The 19,505-nt window shown below is 37.3% G+C and overlaps 1 protein-coding gene across 1 annotated transcript in view; it reads right to left on the bottom strand.

Annotated features, from left to right (window-relative positions):
* ETFDH (electron transfer flavoprotein dehydrogenase) overlaps window positions 1–19,505 on the bottom strand; it is a 37,668-nt gene that overhangs the window by 9,552 nt on the left and 8,611 nt on the right. Inside the window, exons 2-9 of the mRNA XM_017526014.2 lie at window positions 18,996–19,136; window positions 17,190–17,419; window positions 14,818–14,899; window positions 14,280–14,398; window positions 10,090–10,167; window positions 3,851–3,997; window positions 1,754–1,894; window positions 584–727 (exon numbers count right to left, since the gene is read on the bottom strand). Coding sequence (XP_017381503.1) covers window positions 584–727; window positions 1,754–1,894; window positions 3,851–3,997; window positions 10,090–10,167; window positions 14,280–14,398; window positions 14,818–14,899; window positions 17,190–17,419; window positions 18,996–19,136 — 1,082 coding nt within the window. The remainder of the gene's footprint in view (window positions 1–583; window positions 728–1,753; window positions 1,895–3,850; window positions 3,998–10,089; window positions 10,168–14,279; window positions 14,399–14,817; window positions 14,900–17,189; window positions 17,420–18,995; window positions 19,137–19,505) is intronic.

A 19,505-nucleotide genomic window follows, 5' to 3' on the forward strand; every position in this document is an offset into this window, starting at 1 on the left:
TTATTTTCTGGTTAAAACAACTAACAAACAAAATGCCCATGAATGTATCTCTCTCTCTCTCTCTCTCTCTCTCTCTATATATATATATATATATATATATATATATGCATGTTTTTTTTTCCCCCGAGATGGAGTTTTAACTCTGCCGCTCAGGCTGGAGTGCAGTGGCACAATCTCGGCTCACTGCAACCTTCACCTCCCAGGCTCAAGTGATTCTCCTGTTTCAGCCTCCTGAGTAGGTGGGACCATAGGTACTCATCACCATGCCTGGCTAATCTTTCTATTTTTTGTAGAGCTGGGGTTTCGTCATGTTGTCCAGGCAGACTGCCCAAGCAATCTGCCCATCTAGGCCTTCCAAAGTGGTGGGATTACAGACATGAGCCACTCTGCCCAGCCTAATCTATTCTTAAAACTAAATTCATGGTATAATTTAAGTATTGTGTGACACAGTTTTATAAATGCTACATACTTTTCTTACCCCTATGAGATACTTTTTTTATTCTTTATCTAAATTTGTTACATTATATGTTCAATCCTGAATTTATAACACTGTAATAAGGAAAATAAAAGTTGAAAGAGTTACCTGAAAGCCACCTTCATTGAGAGCTCTGGCTCCGTATGCAATCCTTTTTCCACCTTCCAAGGTTGGCCGAATGCTAGGATGGTGTTTCCACCTCTGGAACTCTCTAAATGGACTCAGGTAAGGATTTTGATAGTCTAGACCAACCTTAAAAATTTATATTAAATTAGGCATTTTTATTTCAAATTAAATCAAGCTAAAATGTGAGTAATGTTTATCAGAAAACATGTACATTAAATTTCTTGTGCTCAAAGTATTTGGAGCACTATTTACAGTAATCCAAATTTAAATTAAAAATTATATAAAATCTGTTTGAAAAAGAAATGGTAAAGAAAAGGATAGCATGTATTTATTATCATCAGAATTATGAAAATTTAGAACATATTAACAAGTCCTTGTGCTCTGGAATTCTAAGTCCAAATTAGAAAAACATAGATTCTATCATGAAATTAGAAAACAAAAAGGAACATCAGCAACAAAAAAACAAATTAGAAAAATATCTGTAGGTAAGCACCTCAGATTATGTTTCTACAAAAGGAGTTGTAATGATTTATTATGCATTAATCAATACCAACTTGAAAAAAACTAACAATGTATACTACAGTACTCAGGCAAAAATAAAGAAAAAGGATGTAAACTACACTTAGAAAAAAAAGAGGAAAAGAAATATAGAAGGTTACCTTTAAAAGCCATTACCAAAATGTTGAAATTAATCACTTCTTTTTCCTTTGATACAATTAAGTCACAGCAGTGCTGATTTCATTTTCAGTGGTAGGATGCCACAGCAGAAATGGGATTTGAAGTCAGACAAGGTCAGGCATTTTTGCCAGTCATTTAATGAGTGTATACAGGTAAGTTTAATTTATTTGGACTTCAGTTTTCTCATCAGTAAAATAAAGATATACCTATTTCAGAGTTTTTACGAAACTTACTTAGATCTCAGAAAAGCACCCAGCACAGTGCCTAGAATGTAGCAGCTACTATTACTACCACTACATGTATTTAGTAGACTAATGACACAGCAGCCATAAGCACTTTACATACTGATAAAATTAGAAGAAAGATTTAAATGAAAAGCATTTTACAGTCTTCAGATTCAAAACCCTTGTTTTATAACACTGATGGTAATTTAACTCTAGCAGTAGAATTTTCCATAATGGGAATATAACTTACCACAAGACCAAGAGCTACTAGAGGTTCACCTTCATTCAAATGGTAGAGGAAAGAGCCTCCATAGGTATGTCTGTCCAAGGGCCAACCAACAGTGTGATCTACTCTCCCAGGTTTCCACTTCTTTTCATCAATAACCCATAACTAAAAAGAACAAAAAACACAAAAATAGTATTTTTGTAGTATTTAAAATATGTTTTTATGTCACCACAATGCATAAAACTTGCCCAGTTTAATGTCTTACTTATGAAAATTACAAGTAAAAAACTGTAATATAAGAATACAACAAAATTATTTCAAATATCAAAGAAGGGTGGGTGCAGTGGCTCATGTCTGTAATCCTAGCACTTTAGGAGGCTGAGGCGGGTGGATCACTTGAGGTCAAGAGTTCGAGACCATCCTGGCCAACATGGTGAAACTCCAGCTCTACTAAAAATACAAAAATTAGCTGGGTATAGTGGTAGGTGCCTGTAACCCCAGCTATTTGGGAGGCTGAGGCATAAGAATCACTTGAACCTGGGAGGCAGAGGTTGCGGTGAGCAGGGACTGTGGCACTGCACTCCAGCCTGGGTGATAGAGCAAGACTCGGTATCAAAAAATAAATAAAAACCATTTTTTTTTCATGTGGATTGCCTTGGACATCAAAGAAAATTATATCAAACTACAGCATGAGTCACAGTAAAGAAACAGGTCAGAAAAGTTATGAACTCTTTAAGACATTAAGTAGTCTCAAATTGGCAAGGACTTTTTGTTTTAGGAGTGGAGGTTTAATAGGCAGAAGGGCTGGTAGAGACTTCTATGAAATTATAGGAAATTAGGAAATGCCACTGAAAGGATGCGGAAAAGTCTGTGGTACTGGTAGTGTTCTGTATCTTCATCTGGGAGAGCCTACATGGGTATGTTCACCACGTAAAAATTAATGTAGCTGTGCACTTCAGGTCTCTTACTTGGTAACAGAAATGTATTCTTCAACAAAGTAATTTATTTCCTCTACCCTGCCCCCCACCATTGAAACAAATTGTTCACCCTCTTTTCAGACTGGTAAATTTCAAATTTTAAACAATTTCTATCTGAAATATTACCTAAAAATCAGATAATACTACATGCAGACATTATGTGCAATCTATCAAAACAAACCCTTATTCACAATATATTGAATCTAGTTTTATATAGACTTTGAACTTTTCTGAGATTTAACCTAAAATAAATTTTTTTGTTGTTAATTACTATAGGTTTTTAATTTTTTTAGAGATAGGATCACACTGTGTCACTTAGGCTAGGGTGAAATGTGATCACAGGTCACTGCAGTCTTAAACTCTTGGGGTGAAGTGGTCCTCCTACCTCAGCCTCCTGGGTAGCTGGGATGACAGGTGCACACCACCACACCTGGCTAATTTTTAAATTTTTAGTAGAGATGAGGTCTCACTATGTTGCCAAAGCAGGTCTTGAACTCCTGGCCTCAAGCAATCTTCTTGCCTTTGCCTCTCAAAATGCTGGGATTATGGGTGTGAACCACCATTGCTAGCTCCACAAAAATATTTAAGCAAAAGGGTTATAATGAAAATTTTACATTCTACTAAGTCTAGGATTTGGGAAAATAAGACTAAAGAATGTATAAATTGAGAAAATGTACAATACTTAACCTAGTTAAATTTTAGATTTTAGATTAATAATACTATGGCTGAGTGTGTATGTCATAAACAAAATTATCTTCATATTACAATTTTGAAAAAAATAGTTCTTTGTAGGATGTGGTCATCCTACAAATAGCATATGAATAACAGGAACAATCCTAACAGAACAGATGGCACTACAATGAAAAAAAAAAGATTTAAATATTCACAAGTTCAAGACTCATTTCAAGCAACACATGATAAAACAATTCCAACATGTAAAACTAATTTAAACAATAATGAAATTTATCAGTAATATTTTCTAGCCCCTTGAAAAATATCCCAAATAGTTTTAGTCATAATGAACAATTCAAGACAATGAAAAACTATAACTAAAATTAAATCAGTAAACTACCCGATAATACAAATAAATTTAAATTCCATCTGTCAAAATTAAAATTGCAAAAAAATTTTAAAAACAGAATACCTCCTTCAGTCCAATCCCGTAGGTTTGAGGTTCACAATTGGCTCTCAAATCAAATTTCTTATATAGTTGCTTGGCTAGATGTCCGTGGCAACCTTCTGCAAAAATTGTGACTTTAGCATGTAGTTCCAGCCCTCTCTCAAATGTTGCCTGAAAAGCAAAAATATGTTAAATGGCAACATTTGACAATTTAAAATATATTCACATTCTGGTCAGATTTAAGTTGAACTAGGATTCCAGTGTAGAAGAGAGTGCAAATGTATAACATTATAAAAAATCATATAGTAAATATATATAGAATCATATAATCTTACTCTTCTCTCTTAAAATACCTCATGGAAATCTTTTCAAGTCATTCTGTATCTTTTTATTTTCTTTTGACATGGCGTCTCACTCTGTTGCCTGGCTGGAGTGCAGTGGCGTCATCTCAGCTCACTGCAACCTCCGCCTCCCAGGTTCAAGCAATTCCCCGCCTCAGCTTTCCGAGTCACTGGGACTACAGGTATACGCCACCACACCCCGCTATGATTTTTTGTATTTTAGTTGAGACAAGGTTTCGTTATATTGGCCAGGATGGTCTTGATCTCCTGACCTCATGATTGGCCTGCCTTGGCCCCCCAAAGTGCTGGCATTACAGGCGTGAGTCACTGCGCCTGGCCTTGTATAGCTCAAATCTTTCTCTTTAATGGATAGGTAGTAGTCCAGGTAGAGATAGGATAGATTATCCAGCTCCTCTGCTAATGGAAAATAGCCATTCACTGTTTCCAGTTTATGCATGAACATAAACAATGTTATAAGATATAAATACTCTTCAATATACAGCTGACCCTTGAACAAGATGGGTTTGAACTGTGGGTTCACATATACAAGGATTTATTTTTAACCAAATGAGGATTGAAAATACAATATTCACCATGTGAAACTTGAGTATATGGAAGACTGACTTTTCATATATGTGGGTTCTGCAAGGCTCACTTCAGGACTTGAGAATGCATGAATTTTTGTATACTTGGGGGTCCTGGAGCCAATCTACCATGCACACCAAGGGATAACTGTATACACTTACAATATTGGTGCTTTTATTCCTATAGATTCCCAGGAGTGATCGTTTTAGATCAAAGCGTACATCTATTTTTAAAATGTTAATTGGTATTATCATATTAATTTCCAAAAAGCCTGAAACAAGGAATATATTTCCATCAGTGGTACATAAGAAGACCCTTTCCCTATAGTCCAGTTAGTGACAGATACAGCTATTCCTTTTACATTTTTGCTGGTGTATCAAGTGTCATGATAACTCACCACTATATATATATTTATTTATTTATTTTGAGACAGAGTTGTGCTCTTGATGCCCAGGCTGGAATGCAATGGCACGATTTCAGCTCACTGCAACCTCCATCTCCTGGGTTTAAGCGATTCTCCTGCCTCAGCCTTCAGAGTAGCTGGGATTACAGGCGCCCGTCACCATGCCCAGCTAATTTTTTGTAATTTTAGTAAAGACAGGGTTTCACCATGTTGCAGGCAGGTCTCGAACTCCTGACCTCAGGTGATCTATCTACCTCAGCCTCCCAAAGTGCTGGCATTACAGGCTTGAGCCACTGTGCCTGGCCTACTATTTTAATTTTAACTTCCCTGATTCCTATTTTGAGGATCTTTTTCTTTTTGATTCAAGAAATAGTGAATTAATACCTACAATGTGCTAGGCATTGGGAATATTGGGATGAATTAAAAAAAGATATGTTTCTTTTATTTGGGCTAGCCATAGAGGGAGACATTAAATAAACACATGAGTATATAATTACAAATTGTTTAAGTGCTGTGAAAGAGAGCAGAGGGTATTGCAAGGGAGAATAAGAGAAGCCAGCTATTCTAGATTGAGAGAACAGGAAAGGCCTCTTTGAAGAAATGACATTTAACCTGTGGATTCCGAAAAAAACATATTTAAGTATGTTTTCTTATGATCGGTGGTCATTTGAAGTTGTTCTATGGATTGTCCATTTTTTTAGACTACCCATTTTTCCAATGTGTTATCTTTTTCCTTGTCAATGTTTAAGTCCTCCATGTTAGTACAGATAATTAAACATTTCCCCCCCAATCTACTGTTTATCCACAGACTTTATAGTGTATTTTGGTATACAGAAGTGTTTAACTTTTATATATTAAGTTAAAAAAGGTTTGTCTCTTCTTTTATAGGTTTTTAGTATCTTGTTGTTGTATGGTGGCTTACCCTACCCCTAGATTGTTAACTGTCCTCTCTTAGATTTCTTTCTGATTTTTATTGTTTTAAATTTTTAAGTCATCAAAAAACAACAAACAAACAGAGGACCAACTCTATTTGCTTCCAGATGGATACAGAGTTTCCCCAGCACCACTTACAAAACAATTCAATCTGTATGAACTAAAATATTAATTAACATATTTGTTTCTTCTTAGAGGTAACATGCCCTTTAGTGTTCAAGGGACAGGCTGTAGAGCCACACAGCCTGTATTCAAATCCCAGTCCCACTACTTACCAGGTGTCTGACCCCAGCCAAGGTACTTAACCTCTGTAACTTAAAAATGTCCAAATCAGAATTCTGACAATAAGATGCCTATTGGAGATAGGAACCAAGAGATGGCTATAAAAAGAGCCAAATCAAAAAAAGTGTTTCAAGAAGGAAAACATAATTCAACTGTGTCAAGTGCTACCTACTAAAAAGACAAGTAAGAGAAAACACAGACCTGTCTACCACATTGGTCAAAATGGAGGTATTTGTGACTCTAACAAGAGCTGTTTCAGTGAAATGGCAGGGTGAAAGCCTAGCCACGGTGGGTTAAACAGAGAATGGAACAACAGATTAAACAGAATCTTTGATTTTCCCTACTCTAAACTTGTGGTAGTGCTACTTTTAAAAACTTAGATTTTCGGGCTTAAATTACTAAGACTCCACTGTATTCTTCTATGCCATTATATCTGTATAAATGCAATATACAAAATATGTTTTTATAAATGCAAAGCATAAAATTTAAAAACTCATATATATATATGTGTGTGTGTATATATATGTATATATTTTTATATTTTTGTATTTTTTTACTTTTTATTTTTTTGAGATGGAGTCTCCCTCTGTTGCCCAGGCTGGAGTGCAGTGGTGCTATCTTGGCTCACAGCAACCTCTGCGATCCCGAAAAAAACCCATATTTGAACAAATGAGAATACACAAAAATGAAATATCAGAATGGTAGAATTTGTGTGCTTCAATTTTGTTATATTAAATATAAAACTATTTAAAGAATATAATTTATAATTAATTTACCATAATATAGAAAAGAACCATAATATATGAAAAGCCATATTCTTTTATGATTACAAGAGGCAGTATGAGATAACAGTTCTTTACAAACCTGGCTATGCATCAGAATCCCTGGAGGCTTGTTAAAAAAAAGCTCTTAGGCCTTACTGCATAACAGGCTGAGCCCCAAGATGTCACGATTCTAATGTGGTCAGTTAAACCACTAGGAGTCCCAAACAGGATTTGCCATTTGCTTTTTAAGCAGTAAATGTGAGAAGCAGAAAGTCCGTTGGAAGGGACTCTAGATTCCTCACTCTATTCAAGAGTGGTAGAGAGGAGGATAAACTATCAGTTGACAAATATTTACTGGGCCTAATATGTACCTGGCATTATGCCAGGCATTGGAGTACCTCAGGGTCTCTAGACCTTAGGGAGCTTATAATCTAGTTGGGAAATTGGATAATAAATAAACCTAAATAGACAGGTTAGTTGATTGAGATGTCAATTTGTGTTTTGTTCATATTATATAGGACAGCAAGCTATTTTTTTCCTTATCTTTTCCAAAGAGTGAGAGTTCTATGTTCTAATGGTTTTGATTTCAGATTCAAAAATATAAGATGTGAAAACCTGAAAATCACCCAGGTTTACATTTTGAATGAGAGGTGGAGAATCAGTTTTATATCTACCAAAAGGTGTTAAAATCACATCAAAGTATATCACTATTCGCCTACTGGTAGTAATGCAGAATGATTCATGTGGAGAAATAAAAATTGTGGAAACAATTTTCATTTGATGTATTTGGTTAATGCGTGGATTGATGACCTATAAATATGTATATGTTTGAATTCTCCTTGCACTGGTTGTAACATATCACTGATTCTCTCCTTAACTAAATGAAATAAAATCTTTGACATGTGTTTGACTTATGTATGTCATTACCTTTAAAACAAATTTTAAACATATTATAACTACTTGCCTAAATCACAGTTAGCTCAAAGTTGCTTCTATATTTTTTTAATAAGAGAAAAATTCCATATTAATAACTATATTCTAACACCCACATTCTTAAAATTTTAAAAATTTATTATTTACTTATTTAGGGACCTGGTTATAAGACTGGCTAATATTTGTATTTTTGGTAGAGGCAGGGTATCGCCATGTTGCTCAGGATGGTCTCAAACTCCTGAGTTCAAGCAATCCACCTGCCTCGGCCTCTCAACACCCACATAATTAATGTATAGTTTGTAGTAAGACTTTTATTGAGTCTAAGTTTGTTCTTAATTCTTTCTTTTTTTTTGAACCTTTGAACCTTTTATTGGCCTCCTGCTCCCCAAACGGTCCCCTGCTTCTGCTGGCTTCGTGTCTCAGAACTTTGGTGTCGTCGGTCTCAGACACCACTCTGCCATCCATTATCCATTGGGTGGTGGTCTTTTGGATGGTTTGCATGGAGTTGCTGCTGTCCAGGGCATCACCAAGATTAAAGTCCTCGCCATCTTCCAGCAGGTGGCAGTAGGTGGCAATCTCAGCCTCCAGCTTGACCTTGATGTTCAGCAGGGCCTTGTAGTCCTGGGTCTGGTGCTGTTCTCTGCCCGGGTCTGTGGCAGCTCTGACTCCAGGTGCAGCAGGATCCTGCTGAGCTGCTCCATCTGCAGGGTGTAGTGGGCCTCCACTTCCCTCAGGCTATGCTCCAAGCTGGCCTTCATATTTCTCACAGAGTCCAGGTCGATCTCCAAGGACTGGACTGTATATCTCAGCTCTGTGAGTGTCATCTCAGCAGCTCCAACCTCGGCGGACTGCGTGGTGACCACTGTGGTGTTCTCCTCAATCTGCTGAGAGCAGTACTTGTCTAGCTCCTCTCAGTTCTTCCGAGCCAGCTCATCATATTGGGCCCAGATGTCTGCCATGATCTTGGTGAGGTCCTGAGATTTAGGGGCATCTATCTCCATGGTCAACCCAGAGCTGGCAATCTGGGCTTATAAACCTTTTACTTCCTCTTCATGGTTCTTCTTCATGAAGACCAGCTCCTCGCTGAGAGCCTCGATCTCTGTCTCCAGCTGCAGCCAAGTGACATTGGTGTCATCAATGACCTTGCAGAGTCCACTGATGTCGCTCTCCATAGACTGACACATGACCAGCTCTGTCTCATACTTGACTCTAAAGTCATCAGCAGCAAGATGGATATTGTTGACCTGCAGAACAATACAGGTATTGTCCACAGTATTTGTGAAGCTCTGAGCCCTCAAGTCCTTGATGGTCTTGAAGTAATGGCTACAGTCTGTGGGGTCTCTTCTTCTCCAGGTGCTCCCAGATTTTGCCTTACAGCTTCCGGTTCTCAGTCTCCAAGCTCCTCACTCTGTCCAGGTAGGAGGCCAGGCGGTCGTTCAGGCCTTGCATGGTCTCCTTCTCATTCTGGATGCCTCGCATTCCTGCCAGACTCCCGACATCACCACGGCCAGGACCCCAGACCCCATGCTGCCCCGGAAGCTGGTGGAGTGGGACATGGAGATCCGGGAACCAGAGCCCCTGGTGCCTGCATAGATGCTGGCCACACTGCTGACTGGCCAGGTGCCATAGCTGGGTGCATGGACAGAGTCCAGGGACCTGTAATTGGTGGAGAAGATGGAGCAAGTGGTGAAGCTCATGCTGTCTGGGGAGGAGAGCGAGAGGACAGGACTCAGGCTTTTGCTGACCCATTTTTTTTTTAAGACAGGGTTTTGCTCTGTCACTCACCCAGGCTGAATGAAGTGGCTTGATCATGGCTCACTGCAGTCTCAAACTCCTGGGCTCAAGTGATCCTCCTGTTTCAGCCTCCAAAGTAGATAGGACCACAGGTGTGTACCACCATACCCAGCTGATTTTTTTTTTCTTTTTTTGGAGAGATGGGGTCTCACTTTGTTGCCCACACAGTTCTTTCTGTTTTTTTTTTTTTGTCAGTTTGTTAAGCACATAACTATTAAAAAGGTTTACCTTTGGTGCACCATCCTTTTGTATCCCTACATCGTTGGTGGCAATTCCTTTTACACTACCATCATCATGAAAAAGAACCTAAAAATGATAAAAACAAATTTATTAATACCTTAAAATTCATAATAATCTTGACAAAACAGTGAACAGCTTTAGGTTTCTCAGAAAGTGAACATATTCTCTAGATTATAAAAATACTGACTTTAAAATGTTCAGGCAATAAAGAGACAAGTATTAAGGTACTACCTTCTAGAGTATCAAAGAACAGAGCTCGCACAATGGGAAATGGAAACAATGTCACAACCTTGACAAGAAAGACAAGGAGCAGACTACTAGAGAGATTACTAGGGAAACCAGTAAGATTAAACAAGGAGTGCCCTTCAGATGTCAAGTCATGTGTAAAGAATCTGAAATCGGGGCCTGTAACAAATGAAGAACATGAAGGTGGAGAGAAACAAACTGTCAGGAAACCTTATGTCTCAAATGAGCGAAGACTTCAATAAACAAAAAATAAAGAAAACAAAACAGAGAGAAGCTGAAGACAGACCAAAGAAGACAAAAGTTTATATGTGGAGGAAGAAGAAGGGGGAAAATAGGTCAAAAGTGTAATTCTGATGATAAGAAATAGCAATAGTGTGTAACCCTTCGTTTCTGTGTTCTCTGCAGAGGAAGTTCCTGTTGGATAGTAAAGTACAAAATGTACAGTGCAATTACACAGCAGATTATAACGAAGCACGGGAGTGGAGAGGTAAAACAAAGATTAGCAGCAATGGATATGAAAAATATATATATATAAAGGTTTTATCTGATATCCTGAAAACAACAGCAAAATATGGCTACAGACTAGAACTGAAGTCTGGCTCACAGTACGCTCAAAAACTCCTGGCAAATAGATCAATAATCTGTTGATGATAATCATTAAGGACCTGAGAAAAAGAAAAGAGATACAGGAGACTATAAGTGTTGATTTATGTACTCCAAAAGTGAAAATCATGGATTCTACAAACCACCTGCCTGTGACTTTGACACTGATTCCAGTCAACAATGTTTAACAAAGAGAAATACAAAATTCCACACTTGGATCCAAAATCCCAAATGCATGTGTATGGGCTAGGAAATCAGAAATTTATAGCAGCAAGTATAATACAGGGACCTATGTCTTTTATTTGACTTACAAACTGTAAGGGTAAAAACAAACAGAAAAACTGAACTTTCCCTGGTGTCAATAACTTTTCTTTCAGCATTGCCTTTAGCAAACTCCCAACTGTAAATCCTTTATTTATCTGAGATACACGGCAGTCTTTTTAAATTGCAATCCAGGAATGTCTTTCTTAGGGCTTTGGAGCCATCACTTTGAAATGGAACACAAGAAGGATGCCTCCTGTCTTCCTGTCTCTGTGGGAATTTGGGCTAGATGTTTGGCTCTAAGTTGTAACTTCCCATTTGTCAAAAAGAAAAAAAAAATACAAGACATTTTATTTTTCCTTTGAATAAAGGCAGTTAACATGTATGCAATGAATGAATTGTATCTGCCTGGCTATTTAAGAGGGTGAGATTTCTGTCTTGGCCTGTAATATGCATCACAGTCTTGGTTTAAGGCTAATTCAAGAATAAAACTGTTTCATTCTTTTTTATAATTTGTGAAGAGATTTTTTTTCTGGGTACACAGAAAATTTTACTTTTAATAATTTCCCCAGTAATACATAATAAGAATCAACAGTGTGATGTGGTTGCCAAAAAAAGTAATTACTTTGAGGGAATTAATGCAAGACCAGTTTCTAGGATGAAGGTGGTAACGGTGCTGTTCTACACCAGGCATGAAGTGGTTTATTCATTCTGGGTGCCACCTTGCAAAGGGGATAAAAAGAGGGTCCACTCAGAAGTGGGCAGCAAGAATACTGAAAGAACTCAAATTACCGTCATGGCTGAAAGAACTGAGGATATATAAGCTAGTGTTGGGGCTAGAACTGAGCATATTTAAGCTAGTGTTGGGGCTCGGAAGATATATGCCACCTTGGCATGCTGATGTTGAGGCTCAGACATCAATATCCCAGAATATGGTGCTTTGACATGCATTACTGAAGAAGAAGCTTCAATGTCTCTGACCTTCCCTGCCCAACTCTCCCTGTCTCTTAATCCTCTGTCCCTCCCAAAACACAGGATGAAGTTGTTCTCTGAAGTTCCCTTATCTTCCTAAAATATGGACCCACTAAAGAAGCAAACAATTACTTCTGGTCCCTTTCCTGAGTTTTCATTAACTGAACTCATATTGCAGGAACAATCACTGATGTCTGTCAACAAACTTGGACAGGCTTCTGTCAGAAACCACTGTCTGCTCTGCAGGCTCAAGAGACTTTGTCCCACTGTATGTTCTTCAAGGCCATTGAATTCCCTAAAAATCATTTACTATCCCCCTAAAGTCATCCATACTTCTCCATCTGCATTTCCCCTACCAAGAAAGGTATGTAACAGTACCCCAGCGTGTGGTAGGGTAATCACTCTGTAATATTCCCTCCATGCACGCTGATAAATCTGTATGCCGTTTCCTCTACTAACCTGCCTCTTGTGAGCAGATTTTTCTATGAACCTTCAGAAGGTGAGGGGTAAGTTTTCCCTTGGTAAGCCCCTATGCTTAGCACCTGGAACTGAAGGAAGACTGTACGGCCTCAAAAACAAGGTCTTTCTTACCTTCTCCCATCCCTCATTCTCCCGCAAAGCACGTCACAGAAACAAGGATTCCTCTCCCTCAATGTGAGTCATAGAAACCGGAACTCCTCTCCCTCGAAACAGGTCATAAAACCTATAAAGGTTATTTTCTTACTTCTCCCTTTCCCCTTGAAAACTCTCATGCCAGAGGAGTTCTGCTCTAGCGATACTTCAGAGGAAGAAATACTATACAAAAAGGCCAAAGAGAATGTGAACAGACAGGCCTCGCCTGGCTTCCTCTTTCAGTCTACCACCCTTAGATCATACCCTTCTGTCCAATCACATTTCTACATGGCTGTCCATTCTTATTGAACCTAAGCATAAACATGCTTTCCCTTAGGTCTTTGGGGCCTTTATTTCTGAAGGAACTCATATTATGTAAAACTTCACTTAAATAAATTTGTTATGTTTTTCTTGTTACCCTGTCTTTTGTCACAGAAGTGTCAGCTGTGACCCTTATAATGGGCAAGGAAGGGTATCACGCCTTTCTGCTGTGAGGCTTAGAAAACGATAGGCTAAAATATGGCACTCTGGCAGGCTAAACCAGCTTCAAGGTCTCTTTGACCCTCCCCTCCATCTGTCTTTCAACCCTCGCTCTCCTAAAGTACAGGATGCGGCTCTTCTCTGATATTCCCTTCTCTACCTTACGACTGAATCTGTCAAAGACAACATAATGGTCTTCCATCCCATTCCTGAAATCTTATTATTCATATCTATTGCAGAAAAGAAGACAGAAGAAAGCAACTACACCTAGACAAACACTTTTTTCACAAGATAATGTCTGCCTCTCAGGCTCATTCAAATTCCAAACAGAATCATTAACTTCTGTCTTGGGTGCATTCACTCTCCCTAAAAATCATTTACTTCCTTTCAAGATTGCTAAACACCCCATTTCCCCTTCCCCTCTGACAAGGGTAGATAAGCATCTGGACCTCACTGGGTTATCCCATCATCATTATCTTGTGCTTATGCGTATTAAATAAATCTGTATGCTTTTGCTCCTCTTACTCTGTCTATTGTCAGCTCATCTCTGGTGAACCTTCAAAGGGCAGAAACAAAGCTTTACCTTAACTCCTATCCACCCCTACAATGGGAAAGAAAAAAATCCAGAGTAAAGATAGAAAGGAAGAGAGAGCAAGAAATAATTATAATTAGAAAGTTGTCCTTCGAAGAGGGCATAGATTTGTTCTGGATAGTATAAAACTGCAGGTAATTTCTGTTCAAAATAAGGAAGAGATAACCAACAATCCACAATTTTTCATCTCTTATGGTGATCAGTCATAAGTTGGACAATCAGTTGATGGGGGTACAACATAATGAATTCAAGTATTCTTTGGATTAGGTCTTTTAAAGATTCTTTCTAATCTTATAATTCTAAAATCCTATGGCTTTAAAAAAATATTTATGTCTTCACCTTTGTAAAATTCTCTACTTATTACAAAAAAAAGTTCCTATAAATATTAAAAATAAAACAAAACTATACAAACCTCAGCAGCTGCATAACCAGGGTATACTTCAACACCAAGGGCTTCTGCTTGTTCGCCCATCCAGCTCACTAAATGTCCCAAGCGTACAATGTAATTGCCATGATTATTCATTGGAAGCCCTATAAATATATGCTTAATTTATAAATCTGACTTTTTATTGATAACACATTACAAAAACATACTTTAAAAGTTCGATTTAATATGTATTTCTACGTAAGTGTTATACTGATGGCCACACTTTCAACTTATCTTCCACAATTTTCATCTAGAGTTCTAATTTATTACATTACAAACAACATTAAAGTACTCAGAAATTCCTGGTTGGCTTACAAGGCTATCTCAATTCTTCTAGACTGGAAGACAAAAGAACTGGGTTCTAGTCCTGCCTTCCCACCAGCTAGCTGTATAGCTTTGGGTAAGTCCTTCAAATATCTGGGCCCCAGTTCTCATCTGTAAAAGGAGGAAATTTCACCAGATGAAATATAGTTCCTTCCAGCTGTGGAATTCTATAGTTCTATGAATGTTCACTATACCTTACCTGGAAGAATCGGCACAGGAATTCTATATTTCTCTGTTAAAATTCCAAACCTGTCTTCTGTTACAGGAGTGTTAAGTGGAGCCTAGAAATAAAAGAAGAAAAGAAAAAGAAATGTTTTTAGTTTATATTTGCAAGTATAAATATAAATATAAAAAACTATAAAATGTACTCTGATGAAAAATAGAACTCCCCCTAATTTTCTTTTGGCATTTCTTTTAGAAAATTTGTAACTGCAAATCCCTTCTGTCTCTTTGAGATGTATGGGAATCTTTTTTTTTTTTTTTTTTTATGAAAAATAGAACTCCCCCTAATTTTCTTTTGGCATTTCTTTTAGAAAATTTGTAACTGCAAATCCCTTCTGTCTCTTTGAGATGTATGGGAATCTTTTTTTTTTTTTTTTTTTGAGACAGTGTCTCTCTCTGTTCCCCAGGCTGGAGTGCAGTGGTACAATCTCAGCTCACTGCAGCCTCTTACTCCTGGGTTCAAGTGATTCTCCTGCCTCAGCCTCTCAAGTAGCTGGGCTTACAGGCACTTGCCACCATGCTTGGCTGATTTTTATATTTTCAGTAGAGACAGGGTTTCACCATGTTGGCCAGGCCAGTCTTGAACTCCTAATCTCAAGTGATCTACCCCCCTTGGCCTCCCAAAGTGTTGGGATTACAGGTGTGAGCCACTGTGCCCGGCCAGCTGGGAATCTTTAAAAAAATCTAAATAAATCTCTTGCCAGTTTTGCTTCCCAGGAATATTATTTCTTGGGAGCCTTGGAAACATCTTTGAAATGTGACCATCATATCTTGACTCTGGAGAAGTTAGCCAAGGTGCTTGGCTCTAAGTTGAAACTTCCTGCTTGGTGGAAGGTAAGAGAAATTGTATTTTCCTTTTGGATAAAGATAATTAACATGTAGTAACAAATTGTACCTGCTGGGTATATATATTAAAAGGCACCAAAGGCTGGGTGTGGTGGCTCACACCTGTAGTCCCAACACTTTGGGAGGCTAAAGCCAGTGGATTTGAGCCCACATGGCAAAACCTTGTCTGTACTAAAAAATTACAAAAATTTGAGGCATGGTGGCGCATGCCTGTAATCCCAGCTACTGAGGAGGCTGAGGTGGGAGGACTGCTTAAGCCTGGGAGGTTGAGGGTGCAGAGAGCCATGATGGTGCCACTGTACTCCAGCCTGGGTGACAGAGTGAGACCCTGTCTCAAAAAAAAAGGTACTAGGGCAATAAAGGGCTTCAACATGAAAAACATTTTCTATTACAATTGATATTAAGTCAATATTAATTCAATAATATCCATTTCTGATATAATATCAAAAGGATACATTTAACTGGGCCCAATTATAGTATTTCTAGGCCAGGTGCAGTGGCTCATGCCTATAATACCAGCCCTTTGGGAGGCTGAGGCTGGAGGATCATGAGGTCAGGAGTTCAAGACCAGCCTGACCAATATAGTGAAACCCCGTCTCTACTAAAAACACAAAATTAGCCGGGCATGGTGGTACGCGCTTGTAGTTCCAGCTATTCCGGAGGCTGAGGTAGGAGAATCACTTGAACCTAGGAGGCACAGAGGTTGCAGTGAGCCAAGATTGCACCACTGCACTCCAGCCTGGGTGACAGAGAAAGACTTCGTCTAAAAAAAAAAAAAAAAGTATTTCTAGTTTAAGGTAGCTTGATATTTCAGAAAGGAGATCATAGATGAAATTTTTAGAATTCAATTTATTCTATATGGAAAGTATATAGATGATATATATGTATTTTTTGATCTCTGCAAGTATATTCACAACTACTGAATAATCTAATCTTGGAGGTAGGACAGGTATAATATAACCTATCTTAGAGAAGAAAAAAATTGACAGTCTAAGATTTTAACCAAGTTTATACAAATTTTATTTTAGACAATAAAATTTGGACCTGGTCCTCTGTATATCACACCTGTAGTTTTTCTGCTTAGGTTATGGGAAGCCATATTATGTATTTCTTTAGAAAATCAGATTATCTTCTTTGATATTGCATTGTCCCAGAAACTGTATATAATCGTTTTTAAGAACAATCATACAAAGACTTAAAGAATAAGTTTTAAAATACCCTCAAAACACAAAATGCCTCCCAAGACATATTCAAAGGTCTTCTCAAGATATTATCTTGTCATATACTCACTACATAAATACATGTAGAAAGCATTACACAAAAGTATTTGTTAATATCTTAAATTATAACTCTGATATAATTTTTTTAAATTTAAAAAGTATATAATTATTCGTTAAGAGACAGTTACATGAAAAGGGTTTCTTATATTCCAGTAATTTGGGAACAACTACTGAAATACAATTACAAAAGATTAGACTTTGTATAAAAAACAATTTTTCATACCCCCTTCTCTTTCCAGTCTGGGAAGAGTTCTTTAAAAGCACGTGGATCAAGGCAAGCCCCTGAGAGAGTATGAGCTCCTATCTGGGCAGCTTTCTCCACTAGACACACGCGGATGTCCTTTTCATGTGCCGCCGCCAACTGTTTTAGACGAACAGCTGCAGAGAGCCCTGCGGGGCCTGCACCAACTATGACAACATCCGCTTCTTCTGCAAACCTTTCCATGTTCACTCCTGGGGGAAATAAAAATTCTGGGACTAATACGACCCAATAATCACATGATAGTTAAAAAATATCCACTGTGCTTCACAGCATTATTTATGGAAATTCTCCCTGTGTTTTGCACAACAATTATACTAAGCATATTACTATATTAGTCAGATTATATTCTTAGGTTCTGTTCCAGTACATACTTTCTTTCAGTTTCCATAAACTAATTCTTGGATTTGAGATTTATTATTATATGCTTAGCAAATATTTACTTGTCTAAACTACAGTCACAAGTCCCTTCATGACAGAAATAGTTTCTGAGAAATGCATCATTAGGCATTTTGTCCTTTTGCAAACATCACAGAGTATATTCACTCACATAAACCTAGATTGTATAGCCTATGATACACTGAAGCAACAGGGTATGGCCTATTGCTCCTAGGCTACAAAGCTGTACAGCATGTGACTATACTGAACACAGTAGGCAACTGTAACCTAATAGTATTTATGTATCTAAACACAGAAAAGAATACAGTAAAAGTACATGTAAAGGATGTAAAAATGGTATATCTGACAGGGAATTACCATCAATAGAACTTACAGGACTGGAAATTGTTCTGGTGAGGGAGTGAGTGAGCAGTGAGTGATTGTGAAGGCCTAGGACGTTACTGTACACTACTATAGACTTCATAAACACTATATACTTAGGTTACACTACATCTATTAAAAAAATGTTTTGTCAATAAATTAACCTTAGTTTGCAACAATGTTTTTATTTTATAAGCCTTTAAATGTTTTAAACTTTTTGATTCTCTTGTAACAACACTTAAACAAAAACACATTGTACTGCTGCACAAAAATGTTTTTATATCCTTTTTCTGTAAGCTTTTTTCTATTTAAATTTCTTTTTCCTTTTACCTTTTAAACTCTTTTATTAAAAATTAAGACACAAACACACGCCTACACAGGGTCAGGATCATCAATATCTTCTACCTCCACATCTTCTCTCACTGGAAGGTCATCAAAGACAATAACATGCATGGAGCTGTCATCTCCTATGCAAACAGCAGCTTCTTCCAGAACACTTCCTGAAGGAACTGCCTGTGTCTGTTTTACAGTTAATTGTTTAAAAAATTAAGTAAGACTACACTCTAAAATAATAAAAAGTATAATACAGTAAATACATAAACTAGTAACAGTCATTTATTATCAAGTATTATGTACTGTACATAATGGTATATGGTATGGTATACTTTTAAAGAACTGGCAGCAGAGTAGGTTTGTTTATATCAGACTCACCACAAATAACTGAATAATGTGTTGAGCTACAATGGTCTGAAAGCTATGTTCTAAACGATGTCACTAGGTGACAGGAATTTTTCAGCTCCATTATAAAGTCAAGGTACGACCATCATAAATGTTGTCTGTCCTTGACTGAAGTGTCATTATGTGGCACGTGACTGTAGTAATATGTAATACATTTGGCAAAGCCATAAATTATTAGATTTTTTTAAGTTATGAAAAATATAACACTCTCTCCACAAAATGAGACAAAGTATCCAGAAAAGTCTCAGAAATTTTACACAAATTATTACTTACCTTCCCATCTCTTGTCCTTATCCCTGGGATAAATGGTATAATGGGTAGTAATTTGAGGCACAACAGAAGTTGAAGACAATCTTGTAGCACATAGAGGTAGATAATTTTTCTTAATTTTTAAGGCATGAAAGCACTGATATGCTGCAAAAAATTATGAAAATTATTATCTTCCTTAAAATTAGTTTTCCTCAGTAGACTGAAAAAATACAAATGAATGACTATACTCAATAAGTATAGTGAAATAGACTATACTCTTTCCTAGGTGAACAATTTGAACAGCTTTTTCTCATAAAGCAAAGTTCTCAAATCTTAACTATTTTAAAACTAATATACAAATTTATTCAATTTAGCTAATGTCAGGCTTAACTATAAATTAGTCATAAAAGCTGAACACTTTGAGAATTATAGGGAGCAGTGTTAATAACTGTATTAGGTCAATGGCTATAAGAACACACTGGGTTTTATGTTCAGGTTCTTTTTAAAATAAGTTGACTTACATATATGGCGATA

The sequence above is a fragment of the Cebus imitator genome, unplaced genomic scaffold (genome assembly GCF_001604975.1).
Source record: "Cebus imitator isolate Cc_AM_T3 unplaced genomic scaffold, Cebus_imitator-1.0 Scaffold40, whole genome shotgun sequence".
Lineage (NCBI taxonomy): Eukaryota > Metazoa > Chordata > Mammalia > Primates > Cebidae > Cebus > Cebus imitator.